The 16,398-nt window shown below is 41.3% G+C and overlaps 1 protein-coding gene across 1 annotated transcript; it reads left to right on the top strand.

Annotated features, from left to right (window-relative positions):
- The first annotated feature begins 11,569 nt into the window (after positions 1-11,569).
- On the top strand, positions 11,570-14,744 carry LOC311005581 (actin, alpha cardiac muscle 1). The gene is made up of 7 exons (XM_083998037.1): positions 11,570-11,602; positions 12,127-12,266; positions 12,512-12,836; positions 12,918-13,079; positions 13,295-13,486; positions 14,321-14,502; positions 14,587-14,744. The coding sequence occupies exons 2-7, from the start codon at positions 12,138-12,140 to the stop codon at positions 14,728-14,730; spliced, it is 1,134 nt and encodes a 377-aa protein (XP_083854163.1). The 5' UTR covers positions 11,570-11,602; positions 12,127-12,137; the 3' UTR covers positions 14,731-14,744.
- Positions 14,745-16,398: the final 1,654 nt, after the last annotated feature.

Below are 16,398 nucleotides of genomic sequence, written 5' to 3'. Positions count from 1 at the left end.
ACACGTCTCTGCGAGTCTCACACAGGATCTGGGAGGATTGGAAGAAAAAGCTACAAACAAGAAGGAGCTCGAGAGCTGTCTCACCCCACAACCTTTCCTCTGCTGAAGGTGAACATGTCTTTTATACTCACACGACAGGTATTCATTAGGTTAATAGCTACTTTGCAAAGCTCCCACTTCTAACTCTTGCTATGGGCTGATGTGTTACAGGGACTAACTTCATAAATGCATGTAGAATATCTGTATTACTGCAACGTACATGAGCATGGTGTGTTACTGTTTTCTTGTGCTGACTAATCACCACATAGAAATGTCTTGTGCTGCAGAAAAAAAAAGTTTTCAACATTTTCTGCTTTTTCAATGCTGTCTTTTATATAAATGGATACTGGTTATTAATCATTAAAAAGGGCATGCAATGAACTTCATGTTACAAAAGCAAGAAATGCAAAATGTGCAAGAGGAAGAGTGTTAGAAATGTGGAGAGAGCTGAAGTGTTGCGTGTGAGCTCTGAGGAAAAAGCAGAAGTTAAGAGTCCACTTTTTATGGTTGTGTAATGTTACTGTGGCCTTAAAATAATTTAGATGTAGTGGCTGACATGGTTCCTTTTTTTACACTCTCTTTCTTCTTTTTTTTAAGAGGAGGGCGTTTCCCAAAAGCACGCGATCCACCATGAGACTGCTCGTGTTGAATGTGTAATTTATTGCCCAACCCTTCATGACAGTAATGTCACAACAGGAAATTACCCACACAAGAGTCAAGACAGTAGTGCCCTCAGGGGGCAAAGATCTGACCATTGTGTCTCAGAGCTAACGCAGGCTCAGGGAATCAATTTGACAGCACACAAGTCTTTCACACTCCTTAAACCATCAGTTGTAGAATCTCAACTTCAAGGCTCGGCATTGGGGCATATTTTTCTGGAGGATTTTTAAAAATAGCTTAATGTCGCAATTCTCGGATAAATAAAATCTCACTGTGGCAAAATCTCCACATTTTCTTTGCCACAACATTCATCAGGTACATTCCAATCAGCTGTTTTTCATCAGATACTTCTAATAGCTCAAAAAAGCAGCACATCTGAACTCCTGGCCGCTGTTTAATGACCTCACTGACAGATACGGTAATGCTCATTACCAAAGTTATGAATGATCTGTTCTTATCTCTTATTAGTGGGTGACTAAGGTGCCAGCGCCGGACACCAGCGCCGTGTAAGTGGGCGGCCTGGTAGCTATTGCTTGAGGTTGCCAGCTTATCATGCTTTGTCAAGGCCACTGCTTAATCCTGACAAGTACATCCAGATCATCAACAGGGCACGTTTCAATCTGATAATCTCATCATCACTGAGGAGGCACAGTCACTAACAGGAACACACTGATGCTATTGTAGTTACTGACGCGCTGTCAGTTACGATCAAAAGGGTTGTTTTCTCACTGATTCTAACTCTTATATTTCTCTGTATTAGCTGTATGTCTGCTTAGCTCAGGCCAAAGCATTCGGCTTTGCAAGTCATGCTGATATTCACCATGAATGCAATGTCAACAACTCTCCACTTCCTCTTTCTCCTAGACTAGAATGGCCACTTGTGGGTCATGTTTCTGGTGCATCATCTGGTTGGTGGTTCTGTTCTGCATCGGATGGCCCCTCAGCATCACCCTAGGTGCTCTCTATGGCCTCATCAGCCCCCTCACCACCTGCCTCGGCCTGGACCGACTCTCCGATCTGCTGCTGGAGGGGGCCAATCTGGGCCGGACCTGTGCCAATAACATGAGGCACAGCAAGCCTTTGTGTTGAGATCGGACCTGAGTAACGAGGACCAGGCAGCTCAGGGGTCAGAGGCAAAGCTTCAGTTTGAGGAGAGCGGTTAAGGCCTGTTTTATTCGGAGACATCCTCAGATGATCGGCTCCCAGTGCAAAGAAACTTTATGGCAACTTATGTAACAAAAAAGGTCCACAAGGTCTGGAAAATGGATTCCTCTCATTCTGTTAACATGTAATTAACCATGGATTTCAAATTTGTATGGGTTCGTCAGAAAGGAAATAGGCTTTGTGTTCATGGTCTGTGTTTCCTGTTTAATTCACGATGACACTGCATGGAGAAGATAAGAATGAAAAAGGCAATTTAACAATGGAAATGCTTAGACTTGTAAATGACTGTATGGAAACTTATAATGCGATTAAAACTGCTTTGAACTTGCCCTCTGTGTTTGTTGACTGCTTTATTATGTACAGTATCTGACAGAAAATTCATAATGTGAAACTTTAAGGTGAAGGTAAATGGAGAAAAAGAGACAGAGCTGCAGCTCTATACAGATGGATTTAACATTTTCCCTAATGTTTTCTCATTCCTATTTAGGGTAACAGGGGGTTAGAGCTTATCCCAGCATGAGTCAGGTGGAAGGTAGGGAGACAACTTTCAAACAAAACAAAACCAGGATGACCATCTCATGGTTTTATGACTCAAACTAACTTCAGGTTACATCGCTGTTTATCAAGAGTCATGTAGAATATTCATTATTTGTGGAAAACGCAGTCATAATTGATCCATGAATTCTTGACTTATAGCACAAAAGTTGTGTAAAAGGTGTGTACTAAAATCTAAATCTAATTGATGAGAAGTAAATTTAGTTTGATCAGTTGATTTGTAGCCATGTTCTGATTGGTCAGTTTTCAGCTGCGTTCTGATTGGCCGATTTGAACCTGCACTCTGATTCATCAATTTATACTTTCTGATTAGTTGATCTGTAGCAACCAATCAGAACACTGCTAAAGTTCAACTAATGAGCTAAAACTCAACCAATAAAGAAATAAAAACAACATATCAATAAGAATAGAGCTGTAAAGAAATTAACAAACACATCAACGAACCAATCAGAAAATGGAGACCCATAAAGACAGGTTGACAGTTTCCAAGACTTGGCTCTAATTTGGTTGAGGTTCGAAAGAAACCTATTTTAACATTTAAACACTGTACACGTATAGCTGACTACTTGTTTGCTTAGATCTATCAACTATTCCTAAAATCAACAAAAAATGAAGATGGAAGAAATAGTTGTAAACACAATTTATACAAACTGGTCCTTTGGTTGGTAAATTTATCAGAGCAATATATTGCCAGAAGGGATTCAATGTTTTAGTCTTCTAGAGAACAATAAAACCCTAAGATGTTCTCAGACGAGTGATGTTACAGATGTTTTTCTTTGATGGAAAAAGTCCAGACATTGTCAGACAAGAGGCTAAGAAGTACACTGACCAACTACAGTAAAATAGTTAGACAAAGTTACTGAGTGCTTCTGTCAGCAGTTTGTAAGCGATCTAAAAGCACTCAGAAAATGAGTGTGAAACCCTGGCAGGCAAATAAAATACAGAATGCCAACATCTCTCGCAAAAACTATAAAACTTTGAAATGCTGTCTAAAGTGCAGTGACCCAGTGGCTCAAAAACCTTCAAACACTCATTGTTTCTAATCATGTGGATCTTAAGAAGTGAGACTACAACTGGCTTTGGGCTAAACAAGTAAACTTGTTATTAAAGTTTAGTTTTTTATTTAAAGTTCTGGATTCAAGGTTTAGGCCTCTTTGACTGGACCCTTTGAAAGCAAACATCTTATATAGAGATTGAAAAGTTTTGACAAAAAATGCTCTGAAGAAGTCTGATCCTGCGGTTCAAAGTGCTACACTGAAGTTTTGACATTGAGGGTTCATGCCTGAGTAAGTTATTGAATTTTGAAAAGCAGCACCCAGAGGAAAGGGTGAAAAGTTCCCAGCCAAGAACTTTGAATGCGAAGGAGAACTAGGTCTGTGTACTATGTATAATTCATCTGAGACTCTATTGGATAATGTGCCTTTTGCACTTTTTGGGGTGCTTTACTTTGTACCATATTATTGTAAATGGCAAAAGCTGGTTGTTTGTACAGTAGTTGGACATGAGAATGCAAAAATAAACAGGCTATCCAGGATACAAGACGAAGCTATTTGTACATGGATGGAGCTGCTGAAGTGATGAACACCACAGGGAAACTAAGATGTGGGTTTGCGTCTTCACATCTCCATGTGATAAAGTACTGAAAAAATGCAACCATTAAAGAAGGTAAGAGTTGAAAGGTGTCAAGTAAAAACAGCAGTTCAGTTTAATGGTTACAGCTACCTGTATGATGTTTTTAACCTTACAGCCTGGATTAAATGTCAGTGTTTCCCATGTTAATGCTGGGCTACTTTTTATTTCCTGTTGTTTTCTGTGCACTATCTCAGAGGGACATAAGGCTATGTTTAATTCCATTTCTTTAAGGCTAGTTGTTAGCTTCAACCCTGTGACTCAACCCAGTGTGCTCTGAGCTATCATGACAAACAGGGAGAGGATTGCTTGTGCTTGACCAAACATTTTAGAGGAATATCATGGTAAATTACCATTTTCATCCTAATTTAGTGACCTTAAGTCACCTTTCACTTCGTTGCGGCTGTGGGGGTCAGTTTGGTTTGCTCCAGTAGAGTTGAGTTTGGTTTTGAGGCCAGCGGTCATGCTGCCCATAGGAGTTGATCTTTTAGGAAAAATAGGTTGCCTTCAAAGCCCCCCCCCCCCCCCCTGTTATTTATGTTTTGTTTTTGTTTTTTGTTTTTTAAATGATCTTGCAGTATCAACTGGTTGAGGCAGAGCACAGCCCACATACAGTAGAGATTGGTTCTACTCAAGGTTTTTGTTTAAAGGTTGTTTTTTTTATTAGTGTCATTGAGTGATTGATCCTGGGTGAATGTTGAGTTTAATTTTGTAAACTGTGTGGTCAAGACCTGCTCTATATAAAAGTACCCTCAGACAAATTCTGCTGTATATCGTGTTATACAAACAACACTGACTTGACATTTTATAATTGTGTTTCTGTTCAAAATTAGCTAAACTTTGCTCAGTCCCCTCATTGTTTTCCATTATTTATTAATCCACTTAACAGTTTGATTGTATTTTCTGTACATTTTATTTCTTTCAGCTTGTTCATTTATTTTTTGATCAGATATTTTCTTATTAAAGCAGAAGTAAGCGGAATTTTTGTGTTAATATAAGTCTTAAATAGTTATATCTTCCGACGGCAATCACTTACATAGAGTGTTTGGTCCGAAACACGGGTCTGTCAGTCACTCTGCTCTGCTGTAAGCCGAGGAGAAAACTTCTTGTATACTTCCTTGTATCCTACAAGCTTTATCCAATGAGGAGAGAGAACGGCATGAAGGGCTGTGTGTGCAGCCAAGGGATGCGCGTGAATGTGGTGATGTAGGGACGAGGACCAATAGATCCATGACGAGGGCGGGGGCTGCTAACTCCGTCGGCTACCAGACGTTACCCAAAACGACCGGATCGCTTACTTCTGCTTTAAAACCAGGAAACATCCAACTAAGCTCTACTGGTTTTTGTGTCATAAATTGACCATTCATTCTATTTAAAATAAATAAATAAATAAATATCACCTACTTCATATTATATAGTGTTGTATATGGATGAATATTGATACCCAGTCTTAGGCCTCTATTTGATACTTAAGTTTAGACTCTAAACATTTTGAAACTAGCTTGTAAATACCCACTAGTTGTTAAATGTAGAATGTAAATTCACTTTGCCATCCCCAAAAACCCAGATTTACAGAGGACATGACCTCAGTGGTGGCAACAGCCTCTGTCCAACATTTAACCTTATTAAACTGTAACTGAAACGATCAAGCTGTGCAGACTCCAAACCAGGAAACTAGAGACGAGGAAAAGCTCTTCTTCTAGTGAACTGGAGAAGCAGCTTCCCACTCTGAGGCCTGGCAAACTGACATTTCCTCACATAGCCATTTACCAGTGTTCCCACTTCACCTTGTGTGTTTGTGTGTGACTTGACATGACAATAACTGGTGCAGTGGCAAGAAAAATAATCTTTACGTCAAGTAAGGACTAAGGTAGTTGTACACAAAAGATTATTGTAGTTAATTGTGCAGTGTTTTTATCCACAATTCACATTTTATTTTATCTTATGAAACAGTAAAAAGTATCTGGCAGAAGAAAAATCAATAGGTTTTGAAACGTTTTAGTTTGTTTCAAGATACAGACACACATTTCCTATGTTTTTAATTAAACATATAAACTGAGAGCAGGTTGAAATATTAAGTGTGTTGTAAAACAAAGTTTTTAGTTTGCAGTTATAGATAGAAATGTAGGAGTTTCTGCAGATTTTACTTCCCATCACTAACAGTATTTAATGTCACCTTGACCACAATAAAAATGCTACTCACATCAATGCATCAGTGTTAATAATGTGTGAAGCCCTTACACTTTGTAAGATTTTGAATGCAGGGCTTGTAACAGAGTATTTTCACATTGCCGTAGTGTTACCCTTATCTTTAAATACATGATCTGCATACTCCTCCCAACACTGGGGATGCTTATCCATGGGTAAAACTCTTTAAAAGTGAAAGAAGTTCCTGGTTTCTCAGATACCTCTTGAATATTTTAAACTATCGAAGGTCGACTCTGGCCAAAGTTGACAGCAAACTTCACAGGAAGTTCTTTGCAAAGGTCTCCTCCAGCTGAAAAGTCCAACTGAAGCACCTTTCTTACTTTTATCTTGTAATGCACTTTTGAAGCTGGTGGTGAGACGAACACTAAAACATGAAACAGAGATACAGTTCAAAAGAAATCTCAGTGGTGTGTAGGGTGGGTCATAAGGAGATGCAGTGGAGCAGCGGCTGGTTGCCACATTGGTGTACAAGTGAACTATTTAATGGGGGAAAATGCGCAATACTTTAAGCAATACTTTATTGATCCCTGAGGGAAATTTCTCTTTTGAAGCCAGAGATGATTTAGCTTCATAACCGCATCCCTTTAGCTAACAGGGTGGCTGCATATTGCAATAAAAGCAACACATTGGAATTACTAATGTGCTATTTGCTGTAGAGGTTCAATTAAACAGTCTGAATATATTCAAGACTATCAGAAAGTAAAGCCTATTTTGCTGAACTTCTTCAAGGCAAAGAATTTGGGTACTTTCCTATCAGTTTTGAGTGGCACCATGCCTTCTCAGCTACCACCAAAATAGCTCAGGATTCAATACTTAGGGACCCCTATAAAGACTTACAAAAATACTCTTGCTGAGCAGCCTACCTACAAATCTGGGTAGCTGTCTACTGTATTTTGTAGCTTATTCAAATTTGATTCATGAATATTTCATTCTCAATCCAAAGCGCTTTTTAACCTCATTTTCCACCCCTCACTGTTGACTGATGCACACAGTGACAAAAAACCTCACTCGTTATTTTAAATGCGCCTTTTAATCTGAGACAAAATCCTTTGAAAAAATGAGGTGGCCAATTCCCAAATGTGTATTGCAATATTTATGTGAGTGTCATATGAGACCTAGTTAGATTGCTTTTTGTCTGCCCAGTTCTGTTCCCAAACTTCCTGAGGATAGAAGCCCCTTTTGCCAAAAAAAAAAAAAAAAACACTTGCCAATTTTAATTCAACTTTCTCTGTTTTCCTCCCAGAAGTCTTGTCAGAGGATACAGCAGGCGATTCGCCTTGAAGCCAAGCTGACAGTGTCGCACTGAGAGGCTACAAAAAAAGAAAGGGAGAGAGGCAGAGAGGCAAGCTGGTGTATTTTTCTGTGGGGTCTGAGACTGGCTATGGAAAAAGCCTGTTCCCACTGGCTGCAGGCAAACCTGGGAGGCAAAGAGAGAGAAAGGAGAGGATAAGTATAGCCCTCCCATTTCAATTAACCACATACTGCTCTGTAATTTCACCCCCACGCAAACGTGCATGCATGCACACACAAACACACAAGGTGAAGTGGGAACACTGGTAAATGGCTATGTGAGGAAATGTCAGTTTGCCAGGCCTCAGAGTGGGAAGCTGCTTCTCCAGTTCACTAGAAGAAGAGCTTTTCCTCGTCTCTAGTTTCCTGATGAAGGAACTTTTACTGAGGGTTTGGAGTCTGCACAGCTTGATCGTTTCAGTTACAGTTTAATAAGGTTAAATGTTGGACAGAGGCTGTTGCCACCACTGAGGTCATGTCCTCTGCAAATCTGGGTTTTTGGGGATGGCAAAGTGAATTTACATTCTACATTTAACAACTAACGGGTATTTACAAGCTAGTTTCAGAATGTTTAGAGTCTATACTTAAGTATTTAATAGAGGCCTACGACTGGGTATCAATATTCATGCCTATACAATACTACAATATGAGGAAGGTTAAAATAATTTTACTTTTTTTTTTTTTTTTTAATAGAATGAATGGTCAATTTATGACACAAAAACCAATAGAGTTTAGTTGGATGTTTCCTGGTTTTAATAAGGAAATATCTGATCAACGAATAAATGAACAAGCTGAAAGAAATAAAATGTACAGAAAATACAATCAAACTGTTAAGTGGATTAATAAATAATGGAAAACAATGAGGGGACTGAGCAAAGTTGCTTCATTGTTTGTGTGGTTTATTGAACAGAACATGTCAAATGTCCTGGTTTTCACATGTGAGATTTTGCAATGATTCTCTATTGTATTGTATTATTGATGGAGTCATTGATGGTGCCAACTAAAAAACTAAAAACTAAAACGATTCATCAACTAATTAAATAATTAACTACTTTGTTAGAGAAACATTTAAATGTGATTCATAATTTATGTGATACATTTTCTTTCCAACTCATTGTAGTTGAGTATTAATGCAATTGCATTTTGTAAGATTAAATGTAGCAGTTAGATAATAAACATGAACTTTTGCTTTTTGACCTGCACCAGTTCATGAATCTGTAACTCTTTCCACTGGCATGAAAACTTATTAAGTTTGTGCTCATAAAGTTCAGGAAAAATGTAAACTGTGCATTTTAGGAAAGTGAGACAAACTCAGTGTCCGTGACCGAGCATATGTTTGTTGTGTAACTGCAGTCAGAGTGATGGTGATCCAAGCTCTGTGCTCCTTTGAGGTGCCCAGCAAAAGACTTTAACATAAGCCAACAGCTTGTCACTCAGTATTCAGAGCATGGGCCAGAAAGAGGACACCCAATTTTCACTGAGCAATATGTTTCATGTCTTCTCTCTGCTGTGACCTTTAAATGGCCCACGACGCTCAACACAGATAAATGCGCCATGTTGGAAAGAACAAAGTGCTTTCAGACCATTTGTATTGAGCGAGCTTTTGATGAACAGCTCAAATGCTACAATCCGGCATAGGGACATTCCTATATATGTGCACATTATTGATTTAGGTACAAACCGTTGCCTGCATCAAGCAAATGACTTCCCCTCAGGGTTCTTTAAAAGGGTTTGTACTCTGTTTATGATGTGAAAATCCCATAGAAAATCAATATGTTTTTTTTTGTTCTGGACAGTTGTGCCCTTAGTATCTCGTCTCTACTGCTGAGTAATGAGGCTGATCTCCTGGGGGGTCATGAGTAGGAGGAGAATGATCGTGCCACGATGATTTCATCTCGGTAGCAACTGCTAAAGTGAAAGTCACACTACAGGACAATTTGAGCAGCCTCCAAGTGTCTCTGTGTCTAATCCAGGCAGTGGCATGAGCGTTTCACGCCTGTGGGTGCCCTGAGTACGAGCACATCAAATATTTTACAGTTTAACAATACAAAAAACCTGAGCTGTACAGTGATAGTAGCTGGGCACAGTGTGGAAAAAGAAAGCTGAAAATAAACGCTACAATATAATTTCAGAAGGATGTGATATTTTGGCACAAGGACAAACTCCTTTCCCTTTTGATCTTAACATTCCGGTTTTCCACAGACAGACTTAACTAAACACTGGTCATAAAATGTTAGTATTATTTGAATACTGGGGCAAAAGGATGTTTAAAGCAGACCACAGCCTACCACTCATTACATAAGACCAAAACAAAGAGTCACACAGTGAAGGGTTATGGCTTGGGGTCGGGTGACAGCAGCATATGATTCATGGCTTGCTGTGCCCTTTTGTCTTGTCCTCCTTGTGGTGGGACCATCCACTGCTCTTAGCCAATGTTTTTTTTACAGCCTTCAGAGCATGCTCTCTGTCTGTTTCACGCAAACCGGCAATGTCATTTCCTATGTCTAGTTCTTTCCTCAGTGCAGGAATAAAGAAAGAATATGGCACATGTCAAAGCAAGAGATGTTCCCTGTTCCTCATTGTTTTGATGTTGGGAACAACAAATTATATCCACATTGCTTTTGATTTATCCGTAAAGGTTCCTTACATGGAAGAATACATTACCTTGACTTTTATTACAAAAGATAATCATTAATCCAGTGGTTGGTGTCGGAGGTAGTAGTATGTGTTCAGACAGTGGGCAAGAAATATGCCAAGGAAAATAAAATCTCTGCCCTGGATAACCTTTGATATATAGGCCAAAGACTATCTCTGTTTTGTAGTGTGTACTGTGTGTTCTCATTTAAATTCTTCGACTGAGGCCATGTTTCAGTATACTATATATATTGTATTAAGATTTCTCTCAAACAGGTCAATAAAAGTAAAATATGCAAATGCAAAACCAAGAGAGCATGAATTTTAATAATTCTGCCATTTTTCATATGCGGACACAGCATGTTGCATGGCCACCACATCAATAACTTCAAAGAAGCTCATTATAATAATGAAAACTCATTGATTTTATGTAAATGAAATATATGAATGCATCGATAAAAATATACTCTCCTTCGCCATATGGTGAGTCCAGCAGTGTGCTGTGGTCTGTGGATGTATCTGTGGGCTTTGCATGAAAACTGTTTTGATTGGGGACACACTCAACAACAAGCTAAAACGGGAATGTTTGGTCTGGAGCAGTGGCTTCCCCCTCCTTGCTGAAACAAATCTTGAAATGTGGGGTTTGGAGTGAAACAGCTGCTGACACCAGCTGTGCGGCACAAGTGGTCCCTCCATTTGGTACCGTCGGGCTACATGTGCCCTGCAAGTCTGATCTGATCTGAAGAGATCTCCAGAAATACAGACACAAAACTAATGGAATAAACTGAATTATTTCAAATATTAAAAAACAATCTGTAGATATTTACTGAATGATCAAACCCCATATGGACATTTAATTACAGCTGATGTGGCTTGGGTTTATAACAACAGCACAATACGTTTTGCATGTCCTTCAGGGTAAAATTATTACAGATAAAGAGATAAGGGTCTCTCTTTCTGTTAAAAAATCCACCAATTTAACTGATTGAGTCTCGTTTCCTTCAATCAGACATCAGTTTGCCTTTGTTAAAACACTAACACTGTAGTGAAAATAGATTTTTAAAAATTGTTTTATTCACCACAGTAGGTCTAACACAGTTACAATGGGGTTTTTCCAGTAATATTGTAGTGATTTATTGGTACCGGAAAGATCAAAAGCAAGCCTGTCATTGTCTCTGTGCCCTCTCCTGTGCCCTCCATACATGGGCTGCAGGCACAGATGTCTGCCCGGGAGTCCCCTCTCCTTGTCATGCCATTCATGGAGTGGCTGTTGTCAATAGGGCAATGGGCTACCAAATATGGAGAAGGGGTCACACTGCTCAGCCCCATCTCACTGGCACTAGTCAGAGTATAAATTGGCTCAACTTGACTTTTCGGCACCCCTGGTTTACACACTCAAGATCCAGTGCCTGGTGCTGATCTGGTGAGTATCAACAGGGGCTGAGCAAGAGAGGACTTACTAAAGGCAACCAGTGGATTTATTACAAGGCGATGGATACAGGATTTTAACAGGAATGATTGTCACTTCCATCTTTGATTAACCAAATGTCATCATCTAACTGAACTGGACCATGTCACCTCCTCAGCCTGTGGTCCATCAGATTTTCTTTTCTGCTTTTATCAAGGACTAACTTTGCAGGGCACTAATGTCTAATGGCTGTGACCCAGCAAAAAACAAGCCTGAAATACTAACCCAGTCCTGTAACATAACACAACACTACACTATAGAGTCATATAAGCATCAGTCACTATGAGCTATAACTAACCACCATTCCCAGTGTTGTTTGTCCACATAAAACGACCTTGTGTGCGTCTGTTTGTTGTGTCTGTCTAAGGGATTGAAGACAATATCTTCAGTCACCCCGTTCAAAGGGACAGGGGATTTCATTACTAGACCTCATATTGCCTCGGCGTGCGTGTTCGCGTGCGCCTCCGTGTGTGTTGCAGAGCTCAACATCATGTGCGACGACGAAGAGACTACCGCCCTGGTGTGCGACAACGGCTCCGGCCTGGTGAAGGCTGGGTTCGCCGGCGATGACGCACCTCGCGCCGTGTTCCCCTCCATCGTCGGTCGCCCCCGTCACCAGGTAATGTAAACTGCACGTGAGCCGATCAAACTTATCAATAGGACGAGCTTCACTTAAAAATAATGTATAGCTTTGGATGAGGGAAGATCACCCGTGCGTAATTGCGCACCAGAATTACGCATCTATATTTTTTGTAATATATATTTCTGAAAACACAGTTTGGTTTTTATAAAGTGGCAGGGATAATGATCGGTGATGATACTCCCCCCACCACATCTATAATTCCCGACCCTTGCTGTTATCAGGGCGTCATGGTTGGTATGGGTCAGAAGGATTCATACGTCGGCGACGAGGCTCAGAGCAAAAGGGGCATCCTGACCCTGAAGTACCCCATCGAGCACGGCATCATCACCAACTGGGACGACATGGAGAAGATCTGGCACCACACCTTCTACAACGAGCTGCGCGTGGCTCCAGAGGAGCACCCCACCCTGCTGACAGAGGCTCCCTTGAACCCAAAGGCCAACAGAGAGAAGATGACGCAGATCATGTTTGAGACTTTCAATGTCCCCGCCATGTACGTGGCCATCCAGGCTGTTCTGTCCCTGTACGCTTCTGGACGTACCACAGGTATGACGCATTCCCCAGGTGTGAAAGAGATTTTGTTCAGCGAGTTAGTAGACTGGTTTAACCTTTAATTTTGATCCTCAGGTATCGTCCTGGACTCCGGTGATGGTGTGACCCACAACGTCCCCATCTATGAGGGTTATGCTCTTCCTCACGCCATCATGCGTCTGGACTTGGCCGGTCGTGACCTCACAGATTACCTCATGAAGATCCTGACTGAACGTGGATACTCTTTTGTCACAACGGGTGCGTATACTCACTGCACAGTTTTTTCCCCAAATAGTGATACACAAAAGTCAATAAAGTGAGTAATTTCTTAGTTTTATGTTTTTGTTTTGGAAACTTCAACCTCCCCCTTGTCCAACTGATTAAACTCGGTTGAGGAAAAAATCACTGATCACTTTTCTGACATGTGAGTCACATATGATTACCTTCGCATTATACAAATCTGATCCCTCCAGCTGAGCGTGAGATCGTGCGTGACATCAAGGAGAAGCTGTGCTATGTCGCCCTGGACTTTGAGAACGAGATGGCCACCGCCGCCTCCTCCTCCTCTCTGGAGAAAAGCTACGAGTTGCCCGATGGTCAGGTCATCACCATCGGCAATGAGCGTTTCCGCTGCCCGGAGACCCTCTTCCAGCCCTCATTCATCGGTGCGTAAAAGCGAGAGCACGCAGGAACTAATTTAGTTGCAGTGACACAGTCCCATGAACATACAATACATCTCTACATAATAACTACTCAACAATTAAAATTCAAATAGTATTTTTAAAATAAAAGACATAATTAAAGACGTGTGCACAAATTAGGAAATACTATTTAGTTGTGAAATTTAGTTATTTTACAGCATTTGTGTGACATACAAGTATTAGGCACTACTTACTGTACAAGGGTTTACATATAAGGCCACAAAACCTGTGATAAACTACTGAGATACAATGCAGTGTGTTAAATTATACTATTTGCCAGAAGACGGCTGTATATAACAATGTTGTTTACATGTCACTCCATCAGTAATTCATCGCATTAATTTTGTTATTGCCACTGTAATTTATCTAAACAACATTGGGCAGATTACTTTTAATTCCATAAATGGTCTGTATATTTCCCCCACTGCCACTTCCCTGTAAATCTGATTTACATCTTCTGCTGATGTGGAGCAGTGTTAGAGTAAACTTTAGACTGGATGGTTTTCTGAAAATAGAAGTGTTTATTGCTCATATTAATGTTTGGCTGCTAGATTAGGATCACTAACCAGGGGTCAAACTTCATCCACATTAGATTTCCGACTTCGTGGTCGATAAATAGACATGAGTGATCTAAAGCAGAGGCTTATTGTTCACATATTTGCGCCGCAGCAGAGCGCGCAGCTGCTGGCGGAGCTGTCCACTTCAGCACCTGTTGGGGCAGCTGACGGCGGTTATCAGATATGTGTGTGTGATGTTAGGGGGGTGACTCACACTAACTTGGCCGCTGTGTTTGCGAAGGCATGGAATCTGCGGGCATCCACGAGACCACTTACAACAGCATCATGAAGTGCGACATTGACATCCGTAAGGACCTGTACGCCAACAACGTCATGTCCGGCGGCACCACCATGTACCCTGGTATCGCTGACCGCATGCAGAAGGAGATCACTGCTCTGGCCCCCAGCACCATGAAGATCAAGGTAACTTAGACTCAGTGTTGCACCGACACTAACATCTCTACATGGAGCAGAGTCCCCGGTTAACCTGTGTGTGTTTGTCTGTAGATCATTGCCCCCCCTGAGAGGAAGTACTCCGTGTGGATCGGCGGCTCCATCCTCGCCTCTCTGTCCACCTTCCAGCAGATGTGGATCAGCAAGCAGGAGTATGACGAGGCTGGACCCTCCATCGTCCACAGGAAGTGCTTCTAAGCACCAGACTGACCCCCCCCCCCCCCCCCCCCCCCTCCTCCTCCGCCAAACCAGTGGCTCTAAAGCGGACATTCGTATGTTGCTGTAAAAAATTTTGTTTACACTCAAGTGCAATTTATATGTGGATATATATAGGTTTATAAATAAACAAGAACCGGGACTTCCAGTCAAAGTCTTTTCCTTTTTTTCAATCATTCTAGGGAAATAACAGAGAGCTGGTTCAGGATCTGTGAATCAGCTCTCTCTCTCTCTCTCCCTCCCTCTCTCTCCCCCTCTGTGTTTCGAAAGCAGCGGGGCTCTGCCCTCTCGTCACGTGATGGATAAGTAAAGGTTATTAAAGATTTGAATTAGAAAAGATTACAGTGAGCGGAGAGGATAAGCCACCTCATGAGAAATTAACCTCACAAAGTTTCACTGACTGAAAACAGCACTGTCACGTGATCGGTAATCCCCCGTTTCCCAGGTTAGACACAAAGCTCACACTGCCTACCTGCAAACCTACTGAATACACTGGGCTAAAAATACTTAATTTGAGGGGGACGCAAATTACTATTCATAATAAAGTAACGATTTTCATTATAATGTATCATTTTACTCTAGTGGGCTGTATTTGTATTTGGAGGAGCAAAAATAGACCATGTTAGTTTAGATGTGGATTCATAATGAAACCATACATTCTAGTTCAAAAGGACAATTGTATAAATAGCTGTGACTTCAAATAGTGTCACTCCACACACCAGTCTAATATTAGTGTACACACACTGTGCAACACTATAAGTTGATCAAACCACAGAGCAATATGTAGGGCGGGGTCACATATTTTGTTTCTATTTTTAAACCTCCACACAGACAAAGAGAGAGAGAGAGAGAGAGAGAGAGAGAGAGAGAGAGAGACAGGCAGACAGAGAGACGGGAAGGCAGGCAAGCAGGCTGCCTTGTAAAGCGATTAGCAACTCGGATGGTACTTTCACTCTGTCACTGCATCCAGAGCATCATCTTTGCCCGAGGTGGAAACAACAGCTCTACCAGCCGGGCCAGCAGCCTGCGACATGGTGAGGGGTATACCTCTGGGCATGCCAGGCTATCCGCTCCAAGAAAGGGAGATTAAATCCTTTTATAAAGCCGTATAGTCCATATGGCTTTGGTTCTAGTGGCACAGAACAATTGGTTTGATTAAAAAAAAAAAAAAAAAAAAATCTTTCACATGCGGAATAAAATACACGGCTTTGTATATGTCTGAATAACACTGATAACTTAAAAACACGGAGAAATCACCTTGACCCCGAGGCCCAGGACACGGTGCATCCGAAAGCCCTCTCCCTCGGAGAATGCATATTGTTCTGTGGTGCACATGAGGTTGTGAAGCTCAGCGAGTTCACTGTGTAGTCAGCGTTACAGAGGCTGATTCTCACGTGGAGCCACCCATGTCAAAATGTATCAAGTGAAGCTAGTGTAGGCTACAACACTGGACACAACTGTCCACAAGAGTGTCCACTGAATGGCGCACGCTGTATACAAAACTGAAATATTGAAAACCATGAAGCCCTGGTACTCCTGGCTGCGCTCCACCGACCTGTCTGCGCGTATGTGACGCATGGGAGGGGGCAGACTACTTAAAGGCGGATTAACGCTGGCAAGACATTAAATCCAACCTCCCTCCATCCAGAC

Source organism: Trachurus trachurus, assembly GCF_905171665.1.
Source record: "Trachurus trachurus genome assembly, chromosome: 22".
Lineage (NCBI taxonomy): Eukaryota > Metazoa > Chordata > Actinopteri > Carangiformes > Carangidae > Trachurus > Trachurus trachurus.
The sequence above is the reverse complement of the archived record's forward strand: the minus strand, read 5'-3'. Positions and strand labels throughout refer to the sequence as shown.